Source organism: Taudactylus pleione, unplaced genomic scaffold, assembly GCF_031769625.1.
Source record: "Taudactylus pleione unplaced genomic scaffold, aTauple2 ptg000397bl, whole genome shotgun sequence".
Taxonomy (NCBI): domain Eukaryota; kingdom Metazoa; phylum Chordata; class Amphibia; order Anura; family Myobatrachidae; genus Taudactylus; species Taudactylus pleione.
This window is the reverse complement of record NW_028284799.1, coordinates 3,858,883-3,876,133: the sequence shown is the minus strand read 5'-3', so window position 1 is coordinate 3,876,133 and position 17,251 is coordinate 3,858,883. Positions and strand designations below refer to the sequence as shown.

Sequence of the window (17,251 nt, the reverse complement as noted above, 5' to 3'; positions counted from 1 at the left end):
ATGCTGCTGTAACTCATATACAGTATTTGTATTAATTTTGATAGTACTATAGCAAATCTATCTAAAGCGCTAATGGACAAAAGCGCTATATTAAAAAAAATATTATTAAACTACATGTTGGCCTGCAATGTTTTAGGGAAGTCAATTAAAAGAAGGAGATGCCTTAGCAAGTGTTGATAGATAAAGCACTGAATGCATTATTGGTTAAGTTGGGCTTTAAATCTTATTGATCCTGTAATGTTCTGATGTTTGGTTTGAACAACTGAAACTCATGACCATGTCTATGATTGGCTGATTAGTTTTAATGCTTTTGAATGTTTATCCTGTGTCATTAAGAGATTTATATACTAACACATTTTTTAAGAGTTGCTTTTCTAATTTGCCTTAAGTTATAAAATTATTATTTGTGTAGCCCACCTATCCTATTTATATTTTTAGGGAAAATAGATTGTTGTTAACGTGGGGCAAAATAAAGAAAATGATAGAAAAAAAATTTCCCTTTAACAACTGTTTCCCTGATAATAGTTTGGTACAAAACAAAAAAACAAAAACAGACTAGCCCTGCAACTAAATTTCTTTTGCCCTGTAATTCCTGGACGTCTGTATTCTGGGCTCGATTCAGAGCCGCTTGCTAGATGCATATGCTCACACCCAGCGTATGCAAATTTGGCTAAGTGACGGCATGGCAGGCGATCGCACGGCAAGGCATAAGCTACTATGTCCTGGCGTGCAATCGCTTTGTGTATGTAAACGCCCACCAGCCTGTCTTAAGACGCCCACTTGCGCACGTCATCTCCAGGAAGTGTATGCAACCATCGGTACATCGGGTACCATCAGAAGCGAATGCAGCGCTTGAGGTTGACTATACCCTACCGCAAGCACTGCGAGCACTTCTGTGTGAAATACAACCAGGTGACGTGTACTATGACGCTGCCTGTTAATTATGCACGCCTCTGAAACGGCGTTTCCAGTGGCCTGCTCATTTTACCACCCACAAACGGCTTCCCCTGTCACTCACACTGCTAGGCAGTCTATGCGCAGTGAGCGACCGATTCCCGATCTCTCGCACTGGTTCGCTCATGCACACTGCGATGCATGCGCAGAATGCGAAAATCACCCAGCGACGAGTGATCGCGTCTTAGTGACCAGGTCTGAATCAGGTCCTCTGTTTCTGGAGCTTATCTTATTGTATTGTACCAGCTAGTTCTTCATAATTGCAAAGTTAGAATGTTTTAGATGTGTTAAGTTTACTGCCCATTTTACAGAATAAACTTGAATTATTTAATTATGAATTGACGTGCTTCAACGTGATTTGCCACTATAAAAGAAAAATGTCATTTAATACATTTTTTGAGAACAGCAGGTGATTGAGCATTTGTGTGGTTATTTTGTTTGGCTGAATAGCATTCAGGTTACTTTATAATGGTATACGTTTTCTCTTTAATCAGGTTCTCGTCAATGAAGATTCTGATGGGGAAGGCATTGTTGCTCATTTTCCTGCACATGAGAAGCCGATCTGCTGTATGGCATTTAATCCTAGTGGTAAGAGTTTGGAAAACATTTTCAGCATTTATGTTTCTGTGTTTTAGCAGAACCACTCTTAAATTATTGTGATCATTTAAATAGTGCTACCATATGATGCAACACTTTACAGATGATATTTAATCATTCACCTCAGTCTCTGCCCGATTAGAGCTTACACTCTGAATTATCTCAGAAACATTAGGGTCTATGGAATTTTACCAACACAAAAACTCCACACAGATAGTGCCCATAACTCCATTGCTATGTGGCAGCAATGGTAACTGCTGTAGTACAGTAATAATATACAAATGACAGGTTTTTATAAACGGTGGCAGTCAATCAGATTTGTATTTTTTTATATTATAATTTATTATTATAGCAGGCTACTGAAAGGAAACATTTTATTGGTTGATGTTAATTAAAAAAACATACTGATAATTTCCCTTCTTTTAGCATTTTTTCTTTACATTTGATATATGTTATCTGCACATTTTACACATCTTAAATCAGTATTATAATTGATATAATTAATATTGTACTTTTGCTCCATGATGATAATCTGTCTTTGTGATTCACATTTAGATATATTCTCATTTTGAAAGACAATAAAATAATAAGAAATACATTTTACAATAGTTTTTATTATTTTACCTGATAATTATCTTTATTCTAATCGTCAAAAGACCATACTTTCTGCAGCATGCGCAGTTAGAGCCGGCGGTGCCCCCACCAACGGCTCCCACTGCAGCGAAAGGGCCAGGGCCGGATTAAGGTCTGTGGGGGCCCCTGGGCAACAAACATGTGGGGGCCCCTATTAAATGTGACAAACTGGGGGTATGCGCAATGGGGACCCCAGTAGTGTCAGTGCACACAGTGGTAGTGCCCCGTATGCAGAGCCCACAGTAGTGGTGCCCTTTATGCAGTGCCCCCTATGCAATACTCACATTAGTAGTGCCCCCAGTAGTCATGCCCCCTGTAGTAGTGCCCTGTGGCTGTGTCCCCAATAGTAATGCCCCCTGTATAACTACCCCCAGTAGTACTACCCCTGTAGTTGTGCCCCCAATAGTAATGCCCCCAGTAGTCATGCCCCCTGTGTGTGCCCGATAGTAATGCCCCCTGTATAAATGCCCTCAGTAGTTATACCCCTGTAGTTGTGCCCCCAGTAGTAGTGCCCCTTGTAGTAGTGCCCCAGTAGTAATGCCCCGCCTTCAAATAGTAAAGCCCCCAAGAATAGAGCCCCCAATATTAATGCCCCCTGAGTAGTGCCCCCCATAGTAATGCCCCCCATAGTAATGCCCCAATAGTAATGCCCCCAGTAGTAATCCCCCCCCCCGAGTAATGCCCCCGGTAGTAATCCCCCCCGAATAATGCCCCCAGTAGAAAAGCCAATTGGACTTTAAAAAAAAAAAAGCTAATACTTACCTCAAGCCCCGCACCCGCTGCCGTCCACGTCCATTCCACCCGGCTTGTCCTCTGCACAATGGGAGAGACGTCATGACGTCTCTTCCATAGTGCACTGCGTGAGCCGGAGGCCGGAGCTCACAAATGAGCTTCAGTCTCCGGCTTCAGCTGCCACTGCGGGGAGGGAGACAGGCACCCGCTGGTTACAATCTCAGCGGGTGTCTGGCAAATGCCTCCCTGCGGCGCCGGGGTTAGGTTGGCCGGAGTAGGCGGAACTGGTTCTGTCTCCTCCAGTTCACATTAATGGGTGTGGGGGCCCTTCAGGTGTGGGGGCCAGGGACGATCGCTCCCCCCCCCTTTAATCCGGCCCTGGATAGGGCAGACCTCTTCTCCAGGTGGAGGACCACTGACTGCACTGGGAACTAGTAAGTATAGCGTGGAGGTGCTTAATGGCATAAACCTGGAGTGGGATGGAAGGGGGGGCATGGTGGACCAAGATCAACTGGCATATGCCAAGTCCCATTACTAGTAGTAATAATAATAATTCATGAAGCACCAAAGTTGCTATATAGAGTAAGCACTAGACACAGGGTATTATAATATTTATATAATATTAACACTTTTGCAACTTGGAGACAGTTTGCAGTAAGAATAAAATCTTGTTCAAAATAGCTTAGGCACATTAACTTCAGTGTCCATTTATAAAAAAGAAAAAGAAAATATATAGAACATTTGATTAACATCACCTGCAATGTTATTTGCTACATTGTACTGTGGATTATGCAAACTGTTACAAATAATTTTTTTTTTAAATATTAGTGCAGATATATACAGTATATATTATCGATTCCTACCTATCTATATACCCTAAATGTCGCTGTTTAGCGTTATAAGTTGCACAAGAAATAATTGCTTTCCATACTTTGATTGTGTTTCCGAAGCACAAAAATATATTATTCACCAAAAAGCAGATAGTTACACGCTGTGATCTAAATACAATTAGCGCAAACAGATTATACAATCACTAGGTACAGTCGAATACATACGCATGCGCTCTGAATCCAGATTCCCGGCATCAACTATGAAACCTCCGTCAACAGCAAAGAAAAGATGACTGACTAGCAGATTCAGGGTGCTTGCATATAAACCCTTGCAGAGATAGGCAATACAATAGAATAAGTTGGCATAATCCCATTGGTTCTTCTTCCTGGTTCTCCTGTTACGATGCAGTTCATAGGTCAGTTTGTATTGTAATAGTTCAGCCTCCAACAGCTTCTTTGTGTCCATTTTCCCGCCGAAGAACAAGTCTAAACTGGCTAATTACATTACATGAACAGAGTACATTTCAATGCCTATCTCTCTATGATCCATAATTCCCAGACGCGTGTTGCGATTTCCTTGCCGATGGAACCGGAAATCTGCAAATAAACAGTGGTTCAGAATGGCACCAAACACGGTCTGCTTATCATTTACTAAACCTGAGATCTTAAATACAGTCGCTTTATTACATAATTAATAATGAATAAAACCTTGGATATTAACCTTAAATGCTAGGGAACCTTCCTATGTAAGTGTGCAAGGTGTAAGTATATTAAGAAAAGACGCTAGTTAGCGTTGTGCGACTACGTGTTTGTGGAGTACACTGTGGTACGTGTTTTGCAGGGTTGTTCATATTATATGTTTTAGTAAATGTATGTATTTATATAATGAGGACTATTAACATTGTCTTATTGCGTGGGAATCGCACAATGCTAAAAAATAGCATCGCCGTATGTACTTATAATGTGTGAGATTCGCTAAAATGGTGCTGGGCGGCCACTCGCAAAATGGCGTCTTGTTGCCATTCGCAAAATGGCGTCGTGCAGATTTAAATTTTAACCGATTCTGTCTCAGCCAATTATCCAGCTTCGACAATATATATATATATATATATATATATATATAGGAAAGCTAGTAAATAAGTGGTCTGCAGCAGATAGGTTAGGGACCACACACAGCAGTCAGAGACATGTAGTCATGCAAATCTGCCTAATATGATACACGAACCACACCTCAGTCACCCACCCTAGCCATTGAGTACTCTAGTCACAGGTTATGAAATGATTGGGTTGCTTAAGACTGACAGCTTGTTTTAAGTGTTGCTATAGCTGCTGTATGCTTCACTGATAAAACTGTGAAGGTGAGTCTTTTCCCACTCGCTTAAGAGTCACGGGTCACTAGCACCTAGACACTCTGTAAGATCAGAAAACCATAGGGAGAAATTAATTTACTTCTCAGATGCAAAAGTTTAGTAACTGAGTGAGTTCAACCCATTAATTGGCCATGTCTGAGTGAAAGCCTCATCTTCATTTGTCACTGGGTAGTGTACAGAGCAGCCTGTGTGATTAACGGTCTTGTGGTCACTGAACAGACTGTACAGTTAACAGCTAACTGCATCTCTTAATGAATAAACAGTTATATTAATTAGTGAAAACCATACATTAGTGGGCTACGATAAGATGACAGCTTCTAAAAAGCTTGAACTTATAAAAAAAATGTTCTCATATTTTTCTTTATTCTGAAATAGCTTATTATTCAGAACAGCATTATAAGTCCTTACTTTTTCTGTGCATGTTTTTAGATATTGTAGTAATTAATACTGTTTTATAGTAGCCATATTAACATACTTTCTCCCAAACAGCTTTCCTTTGCACAGTTTGGGATGATTTAGAGTTGGGAGTAAAGCAAAAAACAAAAAGGAGCAATTTTGCCACCGGACAAACCATTTTCCAATACAAACAGTGTACATAAATGTATATGTTTTGTATGAAGGGTAAATACAGTGCTGTACCCATTTTTTCATGTACAGATGTGTCCTCTTACATCTTTGCTTTGAGCGTGGCATTCAGGTGTCCTAGTTGTGGCATTTAAATACCGGTGTTGGCGTGCTAAGATGCAAAAGAATCCACATCATGCATTATACAGCTTAACTGCTGGATGGTGAATTCTCCACTGAGGAAAACTACAGTACTGAATACAATACTGTAGTAGTGGAGGGAAATCCCTTGCAGGTTGGCCAATCACGTACTGTACACTGCTACTACAGTGTAAACCGTCGCAACAGGGCAGGGTTATTATTTTGTGTGTTCGCACAGCCAATCTTTTTCATAATATTGCACAAGTGGTGTTCCCATCTGCTACGTGTATACAGAGAGATGGCTTTGCCGCTAATCACTACATACATTGTTGCTAGCAGCTTGCTCACCATGACGCTACTGCTGTTGCTCACAAACAGTGTACAGCTTTGAGGTGCATACATACGGTCAGATGAACGATTTCCAAACGATTGAATGATTTTTGAATGCATTAAAATGAATGGAAATCGTCCAAAACTGACTGCAAACACATCAGATGTCCGATATTGTTATCTGACAAACGGGAACGCGCATCGTTCATCGTTCATTGTTGCACACATGTCAGATTTTTCTTTCAGATATGAACGACTTTTAAAATCGTTATCGTTCAGATCTGAAGAAAAATCTGACCATGTGTATGCACCATTACTTTTACACTGTACTAAAGAGTTCAAATAGGACACCTCCCTCCCAACTATAAATCTCTCTGCACATATTAAATCTGCCCCATCTGAAGTACAACATGGTTTTGCCAAGGTACAAATTTGCTTCTTTTTTTTGTCTTTGCTCACAATTTTGAATCCACTCCTTTATGAGAATGTGAGTCACGATCACGGGTACTTAGGGGTGGGGAGCCAGTGGCAAGAATTAATAGCCAACAAGAGAGAGGAAGGAATGGGACGGGTGCAGCAAAATTGGGCAGATCAGCCACATGATAGTGGGGCTAATACTGTATTATATACATCATACATGGGTCATTGCAACGCCAGCCACAAAAGCTAGTTATTCTCAATCATGTGTGAACTGAGGTCAGTATGTACGGTCAGTCTCTAGTTTCCATACTTGACTTTCACAAAAATATGTAATTTATTTAGAAATGTTTAAACTTCAAAAAATAAGTGAGGACAAATGGCTACAATTCATCTGAAGAATAAGTAAATGTTTGAACTGGATTACATTTGTTTCTTGCAAACAACTCGTATTAAAGAGTGGGTGAATTAACTGTACATATGTGTATATGTTTCACATCAAAATAAATTATATGATTGAGTAGAAAGATATTATGGACATCTCCATGGTTGCCTTTATGCATGGTTCAGACAAAAAACACAAATTTACTCAGTAGCCTATCGGTCCCAGTGACAAAATATGAGGGTAGGGAAGGCCTCCCCTCTGCTTTTCTGAGTATGCACAGATCCGATGGTCCCCTGGTTACCGGGACCAATAGTCACCAAGCCCTTTGTAACAGTGATAGTTCTACCACTTGAGGTACTTATTATGAAACATGAAAAATATTGCTTCCTTTAATGATTTGTAACGCCAATGGATAAGGTCCTAATTTCACCACCAGGGAGACTGTATTCTGTGACATTGTGATCTGTTGTCTGTACTTTATTGTACCTTTACAAGCAGAATAGCAGCCTTTAATCATTTTCAAAAATACAGATGTGCAGATCCTTTCTACTAGTACAGCTGGGAGTTTTCATATTTTTCTGAAGTAGTTTCAGCTCTAGAGATTCTTTTTTCCTATAACCTATTGTATATTGTAATATATTTTTAAATTTAATGGAAGAATCTTGTTAAGTTTTATGGATTGTTTCATGTTATTATTAGAGAACTTTCCATGCATTAACTGTTTATGTAAACAATATGTTGTTGAAGTACTAAAATGCTTTGGGATTGATATTATAATTTGAGAAAATGACAAGTAACTAAAATATGAAGCTAATTATATTTTCACAGCCAAAAAACATGATCTTACACCTTTTTTAATCTGCCCCTGCTACAGTACAATATGTGTGTATTTTTGTTGGAAAATTAGGTCACACATCTTGGCTATTTTTCTATTTCATTCGCTGCTGCAATAAGGAAAACTGAAGAAAAAAAAAGTTCAGTTATTGTGTTTATTTATTTTAGCAATTTTGGAGATTGAACTCCAGGGGGCAGCATTTGTTAAATAGTTCAATGTTCTCAGTTTATATGTTAAAGGTAGATTGAGGAGATGTGTTTAAACTTATGCCAGTAGTGATTTTCCAAATATGCCTACATTTTGCAATGCCGTTTTAAAATTAATTAGTATTTATTTTGCTTGTTAAACTAAAGTCAGAACTTTCAACAGTACTTGGGAAACTTTACACAGAAATGTTTACCACAACCTATGTGCAGATCATTATCCTTTTTTCCATTGACCCAGCAGTGCCATAGAATACATATAACCAATAAATTGCATAATGAAAATATTTTGGCAGGTTGTCACTATTTATGTTATTATATTGTTCCTACATTTTTCACAGTTTATTAATATTCTGCTATATGTGTTGTGTTGTCTAAATGAGTCATTAGTGCCCTAAGAAGCAATAGGACTAATTTTCCGAAAGTGATAATTTTTTTTTACTGTTTTTAGTTTATTGTCCTCTTGATGTAAGATATTTTTTCTGTTTAAAGAACCAATACATGCAATATTATCGAAAACAAACACTTGTTAAAATAATAGTTTCTATCTAACATGAAAATCCAAATTGCAAGCATTTAATAGATAAAAAAAATGGTAATGTTTAAATGAAAAATAAAGTAAGCAGTATGTAAAGTATCAGTTAATCCTCTTGGCAAATAACTAAAATTTATTGAATTGAGATTTCCCGGGTTTTGATTCACTAAATAGAATGCTTTTAAAGCCTTAAAAGGGTTCAATGCTTTATATTTATTTTAAATCATCTGTATTTGTTCATGTGCCCAAACAATCTCTCAAGTTTTCGACCATGGCATTCAGAAACACAAGCTGACACTTACATTTTATCTTAAGTATAAATTAAATTTCTAATTGCCTCTGCACTTATCCATTATGCAAATTGTACTTTAAATAGCTTAAAAAAAAAGTAAACCATTCAAAAGTTTAAATATTTATTCTAGCAGGGATTATATTTGCCTATGTAAGTGCTTGGAAATTGTTTTAGACCATGCAGCTGTTTAATTTGCCCCACCCTTTTGACAAGATTCACAATAATAACATACCAGTATATTATACAGATTTTATATTATACAGCTCATATTCTTTGTCATCTATTGCAAACCAAATAAATTTCATAACCATAAAATTGTCAAATTTCCAATATATCATACAGCTACCTGTAATATGCAAAATATACTGTAGCTTCTTGCCGCGTTCAAATAAACCATAATGCCAAGAATAATCCTATGTGTCCAACAGAAGTGCCCATGTCAGTATTTGGGCTAAAAAGGCTGTATTGGTGTTATTAAAACTTTATTAGCACACATATATACAAATAAATACACATTACTACGTTCAACCAAAGAAAATAAATTTTTCTGTGTCTCATTTTTGTTGTTTTACTCACAGGTACAGGATCTATTACCTGGAATGCTTGGGAAATATGGATTTTGGATATATGGTTTTTCTGTAATTTGGAGCACCATGCCTACAATATAGTAAAATTAATTTAAAAAAAAAGCAACAGTTTTTAAAATCTCATGTCATTACCAACACCGCTAAAGAAGCAAATTAGCAGTATTTATAAACTGCAGGCATGATTTTACTTTTTACCGTATAGGTTGATAATAAATTATATAACAACATTAACCATGGAAATCAAGGATTAAAGAGTGGGTATTAAGCCACAAGGGTCTTTATATCAATATGGCCAGAAAAACTTACTGCAGCAATAGTAACTATTTTCTGTATCTAGTTAACAGAAAAAGTACTGTCTGGCAGCGATAAGAACTCCAGGTCTCCTATGCGCATGCATGACCTAGCTTTGCTGGGTTACACAGGTACGCTGTGCTGACAGCCTGAACATAGGCTTTCAGCTACAGATTCTATAAAGAAAAAAGAAAACAAAAAATAAAATAAAAAATTGAAAGAAGGAAAAAAATGCTTTTTTTTAAAAAATAATGATGTATTTTACCCTTTAAACCACCTACCTGAGATGATGATAGTGAAGGAGAACAGTAGTTGTACTGCCAATGTCCTTAGAAAGGTGATAACTACAGTAGCTTCCCCATGCAAAGCTGTTGCTTTAATTGGCTACCAGTGTTGACAACCCCCACCCGCAATAGCATTTAATAAATAGCAAAAAGTCATATCTCTGGTGAAAACAGCCATAACTTTATCATAGACGTAATGTCTAATGGAAAGTTTTTTTTGGTTTTTAATTTGTATTCATTATTTTATTTTTTGCCTATTTTATCTGCATAATGATTTCAGTATTTCATTATACTTGAAATCTACTTGACTGTGATACTGAAGGAAGGCCTTGTCTGTAGCACCTCCTGACATACACAGTGCCCCCACTTATTGTTCTAGTATTCTTCTGACAACAGCATTATTAACCCCCTTGCAAGTGACAGACTATAATATTGATGCCAACATTTTCAATGTTGCTGAACAGTTTAATAAAGAGAGAATTTCATGTCCCACCTGCTGCATCGTAATTTAATGTAATCTTTTTTTGTTTTAATTAAGTATTTTTTATAGACTTTTTTTTAAAATATACCCAACAAAATAAAGAGTACAATACAATAGTGTTGGCAGATATGAAGTATGACTTAAGATAATATAAAAAAACATTGACAGCAAAATCAAAATATATGAAGAAATAAAGCATATAATTTGTCATACGTATGTACTAAAGATAAGCAACCAGCTCAAGACCAATACTGATATTCTAACACATACCCAAAGGCACCATTTTGGTCCATGCAGCATAAAGCTAATTGAAACCGGGTCATAGATAAAACAGACATAAATGTTTCAACACTACATAAAATGTAGTGTTGAAACATTTATGTAAATGTAAATGTTATATACATTTACATAAATGTATATAACATTTATAACAGTAAATGATATATACAATAAAATTATATCCGCCAGAATATCAAATCTAAACACCGTTAACAACTCCGCCATAAACTAAAGCAAACCTCCCCATAACCCTCCACCATGTATAACCTAACCTCAACCTAGGTATACTTAGAAACCCCTAACCCTCCACTAACTACACTAATCTACCTACTGACCCGCCACACCCAAAACCAGGATAAAGACATTGCAAAAATGACAGGGGCTACTATGACAGAGCAGATTGCGCCCATAAAATAGTAACGCTTATTCAAATATTAAGTAAAATTAACATTAAAGCAGAAATAATAATAGAACTGCAGACAGGAGAATTTGCACATAAAGTAATAAAAACACACAATATTCAGAAAACCGGAAAACGTAACAAAAGCAGAATATAGTTAGTGTCTTAGCAAGCAGCAGAGCTACATCTAAACCCAATCAGTGCTGCATCAAAACTGTATATCCCTTGGTCACTGTCATGGACAGTAACCAGGGGATATACTTTTTTGATGCAGCACTGATTGGTCCCACTTGGAGCATGAGACAACCCGGGGTTTCATTATCATCAAATTGGTGAATATATACGATCTGACCTATTGTTCTAGAATGTACAGTGTATTATCCCTGTCTTTTAACACTGTCCTATTGTGAGAATAAACAAATTGCTTTTTACCCGACGGGTGGACATTCCAACTTACTGCTGTAAAGGTGTGACGGCAAAAATAGACCTTTATGTGCGATAGCACAGCAGGCTCACATGTAAGCATTTTGCAAGCATCGGTTTGGATACTGTGATTTCACGTTGTGCAACTGGAATTTGCACCCTAGCAACACTACATTCCCCCTGCAGACACTGAATGGTGTTTTTGAAAGACTGTTTTTGCAGTATTTCACTATTGTATGTTTCTATTTTTATTTATATCTTTGGAGCTGCTCACTGAACATTGAGAGTCCAAGATACACCTTATTGATAGGTATTATTATACTTGAATTATGCCTGAGCATATGTTCAAGTGCATTTTTTGTCATTATTGTTTATTTGTATGATTAATGAGTGAGGTGACTCATATTGTCTGACAAATTGCTGCTTTTATTGTATTTGCGCCAAAAGAGTTTTGTGTTACCTATAAGATATTGTTAAATTCCCCAGGAGATTAATAAAGACACCAGTCCAAGATTACATCAGACCATGGGGAATATTGCCCAGAAAACAATGTATTTACACCAATTCAATAGATAGGAATGAAGGAATCCATCAGAAAGGTACACAAATGTCAAACAATGTTACTAACCGGTGGAGGATAACAGCAGGATGAATCCCTCCTAATGTAATCTAATCTTGATTATAATATATATATATATGCAAATACCAAGCCCCGGCCCTCCATGCCAGTCAATCAATACTTTGCGCTCAGGTGCCATCCTAGAGGGTCGGCACCCTCAAAATGTAGCAATACAAAGAGGCGCTGCTGCTGGGGGAGATTGATTGCGTTGGGGAGGTTGACGCCGCTGCTGGGGGAGGTTGATTGCATTGGGGAGGTTGACACCGCTGCTGGGGGGGTGATTGCATTGGGCAGCCGACGGGGCCTGGTCTCATTGGGAGATGGGGGTAAGTGACATGTTTTCTATGTCTATGTAACAATGTATTTGCACACTGCTTGGTATTGATGTTGTCCTGAGGAAGGGGATTTGTTCCCCGAAACATTGACCTTAATAAATGACCCTGGCACAGGGTCAACTGTTTGATTCACAGACTCAGAGTTTCGCCTCTTTGTATTGCTATATATATATATATATATATATATATATATATATATATATACAGTCAGGTGCCTAAATATTGGGACATTGACAGAATTTTTATGTTTTGGCCTCTATTCACCACCACAATGGCTTTGAAGTGAAACAAACAAGATGTGCTTTAACTGCAGACTTTCAGATTTTATTTGAGGGTAATTACATCCAAATCAGGTGAACGGTGTAGGAATTACAACGGTTTCTATATGTGCCTCCCACTTTTTAAGGGGCCAAAAGTAATGGGACAAACTAAACAATCCTAAATGTAACTTTCACTTTTTAATACTTTGTTGCAAGTCCTTTGCAGGCAATTACAGCCTGAAGTCTGGAACGCATAGACATCACCAGACGCTGGGTTTCATCCCTGGTGATGCTCTGCCAGGCCTCTACTGCAAATGTCTTCAGTTCCTGATTGTTCTTGGGGCATTTTCCCCTCAGTTTTGTCTTCATCAAGTGAAATGCATGCTCAATCGGATTCAGGTCAGGGGATTGACTTGGCCATTACATAACATTCCACTTTTTAGCCTTAAAAAACTCTTTGGTTGCTTTTGCAGTATGCTTCGGGTCATTGTCCATCTGCACTGTGAAGCGCCGTCCAATGAGTTCTGAAGCATTTGACTGAATATGAGCATATAATATTGCCGGAAACACTTCAGAATTCATTCTGCTACTTTTGTCAGCAGTCACATTATCAATAAATACAAGGGAACCAGTTCCATTGCCATACATGCCCACGCCATGACACTACCACCACCATGCTTCACTGATGAGGTGGTATTTTTTGGATCATGAGCAGTTCCTTTCCTTCTCCATACTCTTCTCTTCCCATCACTCTGGTACAAGTTGATCTTTGTCTCATCTGTCCATAGGATGTTGTTCCAGAACTGTAATGGTTTTTTTAGATGTTGTTTGGCAAACTCTAATCTGGTCTTCGTGTTTTTGAGGCTCACCAATGGTTTACATCTTGTGGTGAACCCTCTATATTCACTCTTGTGAAGTATTCTCTTAATTGTTGACTTTGACAAATATACACCTACCTCCTGGAGAGTGTTCTTGATTTGGCCAACTGTTGTGAAGGGGTTTTTCTTCACCAGGGAAATAATTCTTCTGTCATCCACCACAGTTATTTTCTGTGGTCTTCCGGGTCTTTTGGTGTTGCTGAGCTCTCCAGTGCATTCTTTCTTTTTAAGAATGTTTCAAACAGTTGATTTAGCCACACTTAGGACCTTATTCAGAGGCGGCTGTATGGTCTACGACCGCACGGCCGCCTCGATGTTTTGCCAGTGCGCATGCGCACGAGGGAGCCGGCTCCCTCGTACACATGCGTGAGACCCGCTACGACCGACAGCGCTGGTCGTAGCGGGTCTCTTTCCAAAGGGGGCGAGCTGTCGATGTTGATTGACAGCTCGCCCCGTTTGGAAGGCGGGCCGGGGGGGTGGCAGCCCAAACGGAGGCGTTCCTCACTAGTGATGTCAGTGGAGAGCTTCCGGCTCTGACAGAGCCAGAAGCTCCCCGGGGCTTACGACAAGTGAGACCCTACCCTAGAGTCTCGTCGTAAGCCCAGATGGTCGCGATGGTCTCTGACCATCGCGACCATCACCCGAGCGGTCGTTAGAGCTGTGGGTGTTAACCCACAGCCTAACGACCGCAACAGAGGCGGGCGGTCAGGATGCAAGTGGCCGCCCAGTTTCTGAGCGACCGCTTGCATCCTCCGACCGCCTCTGAATGAGGCCCTTAATGTTTTTGCTATCTCTCTGATGGGTTTGTATTGATTTTTCAGCCTAATGATGGCTTGCTTCACTGATAGTGACAGCTCTTTGGAGTTTACTGCTAAACTCTCACATTTTCTAAACTCTCACCCTATTACATTTGGCCCATAGAAGCCGTTGTAATTCCTACACCGTTCACCTGATTTGTATGTAATTACCCTCAAATTAAATCTGAAAGTCTGCAGTTAAAGCACATCTTGTTTGTTTCATTTCAAAGCCATTGTGGTGGTGAATAGAGGCCAACATATGAAAATTCTGTCAATGTCCCAATATTTATGCACCTGACTGTGTGTATATATATATATATATATATATATATATATATATATATATATGGTGAAGTTGTGTTTAGGGACAGCGCACAAATGTAGTGGTTCCCTCAATGGGATGTGTATAGAGGTAATATAAGTGTAGTGAAAATATGGGGTATGTAATACAAGTCACTGATCCTTCATTAATGGCGGCAGCAGTCTTCTTAGTGTTCCGTTATGGCCAGCGGATTAGGTGATTTCTGAAAAAGGGGGTTAAAAAAGACATGCGCCTGATAGTGTATTATATTCGGTATAGTGATAATTGGTGCTCAAAATGAATGTGTGTACCAAAGGAAAGAACTTTAAAGCTTATCTGGGTTCCAATGATATGGTTCAAATGTGGATGGGTAAATGGGTTGTCATCTACTGGAACACCTTTGAAGAGGGCTCGTTCAAGCCAGGGAAAGAGAAAGTAATATAGCGTAGTATGTTTTTATACAGAAATAGCGAGACAGGACTACACTTAGCTGCGTACCTAGCCTCCTGCCCAGCTTGTGCACAGCTTTTACACCTCCAAGGATTATTGAGGAGGAAAAGGAATACTGGGAGATACTTTGGTGACACATACTACATGCTTGGTTTACTACGAAATATGGTATGCAGCTAATTGTAGTCCTGCCTCGCTATTTCTGTATAAAAACATAATACGCTATATTACTTTCTCTTTCCCTGGCTTGGCTATATATATACATACATACATATATATATATATATATATATGTATGTATGTATTTATATATATATTGAAGTGCCAAAAGTCATGGAATAGATGCCTAATATCATGTAGGACCTCCCTCTAGCCCGACAAAGTGGACGGAGAGATTTTGACGACTGGATAGCTTCCCACAGCTAGCTCCCTGATATTTGTAGGTGCAGAATCTTGGGTGTGAAAGGACCTCTTCACCATGTCCAGTAAATGCTCAATTGGGTTCATGTCTGGTGAACATGCTCCTCGAACCAATTCTGGACAACTTCAGACCGATGACACAATGCATTATCCTGCTGGAATATTTTATCATTGTGTTGTTACATGAAGCCCATGAACGGCTGCAAATGGTCATCAAGCAATGAAATGTAGCGGTTACCGGTCAATGACGTGTTCAGACTGACCACTGGACCCATCCCATGCCACATGAACAAACCCCACAACATTATGGTACCACCTCCAGCCTGCACTGTGCCTTGTTGACAACTGGTGTCCATGGCCTCATGGGATCTGCACTACACCCTTAGCCTACCATCAGCCCAAATCAACTGGAAAATGACTCATCAAACTATGCCACATGTTGCCAGTCCTCCAAGGTCCAATTAGCGATGTCACAAGCCCAGGCGATGTAGTGTGTTCGGTGTTGTAGTGTTAACTGGGGCATCCTGATGGGTGTTCTGCTCCCATATCCCACGGAAATTAAAGAACGCGGCACTGGCCTGCTGGATATGCGTGGATCTGATTTTTGCTAGTGTCTCTTATCTTTTACCATGAACAATTCTAGCCAGACATCGCTGGTCACAATCATTAATCATCCGTGGTAATGCCTTCCATGAAATATGTCGTCCATGAGATTTTCCCGGGTAGTAATGCCTTTTATGAGGTATTCCTGGTATGCATGTGATACGGTAGATTAAGGAATGTTGAATGTCTGCACATTTTTGGAAATGGAATGTCCCTAATATCAGGGAATGGTTTACGACAGACGCAAATACACTGCTTTATAGACAAGCAAATTTGCAAGTATATATTTAGTTCTCAGATCGACACAAGATCTATTCAATAAGCTTCACTTACCGATCTGATTATACTACACCACCAGGAGCTTGTCTCTTCCCTCTCTCTCTCTCTCTCTCTCTCTATATATATATATATGTAGAGAGAGAGGGAGAGCGAGAGATATATATATTTGTAAATGGTGTATGTATGTGTATATATATATATATATATATATATATATATATATATATATATATATTTGGTCCCTGATCTAAATTAGGTTATCATGCTGTTTTGTGTGATAACCTATTTGTGTCTGTGGCACGTCAAACCTAAACATTAGAAGGTAAAAGATACCCGAAAAGAAGCTTGGCGCTACCGAGACGTATGCTGCTCATGCGTTATGTTTAATGTGACTTGTAGTGCTCGAAAGTAAGATTATATGGGCACATCTGTGCTTGGTGAACTTCTTACTGTATTTCAAAATCAAGGGAATCTTGGTCCCCTTTTGCTGCTATAACAACAAATCTTCTGGAAAAATGTAACACTAGATTTTGAAACATGGCTGCAGGAATACAAATTCAGCCATAAGATCATTAGTGAGGCCAAACACCGTTGTTGGGTTTTAAGGCCGGGCACACAGTCAGCGTTCCAGTTCATCCTAAAGTAGTTTGATAGGGCTGAGGTCAGGGCTTTGTGCAGCATAGTCCACTTCTTCCACTTCAAACTCAAAAACATATTTTTTGAATGGCCCCCGCTTTGTGTCCAGG

At 39.0% G+C, this 17,251-nt stretch overlaps 1 protein-coding gene across 6 annotated transcripts in view; it reads left to right on the top strand.

Moving 5' to 3' along the window:
* The window catches only part of BCAS3 (BCAS3 microtubule associated cell migration factor), a 1,455,708-nt gene that overhangs the window by 421,763 nt on the left and 1,016,694 nt on the right, over window positions 1–17,251 (top strand). For all 6 annotated transcript variants that reach the window (XM_088446353.1, XM_088446352.1, XM_088446357.1 and 3 more), the window contains one exon: window positions 1,449–1,542. In XM_088446353.1, coding sequence (XP_088302479.1) covers window positions 1,449–1,542 — 94 coding nt within the window. The remainder of the gene's footprint in view (window positions 1–1,448; window positions 1,543–17,251) is intronic.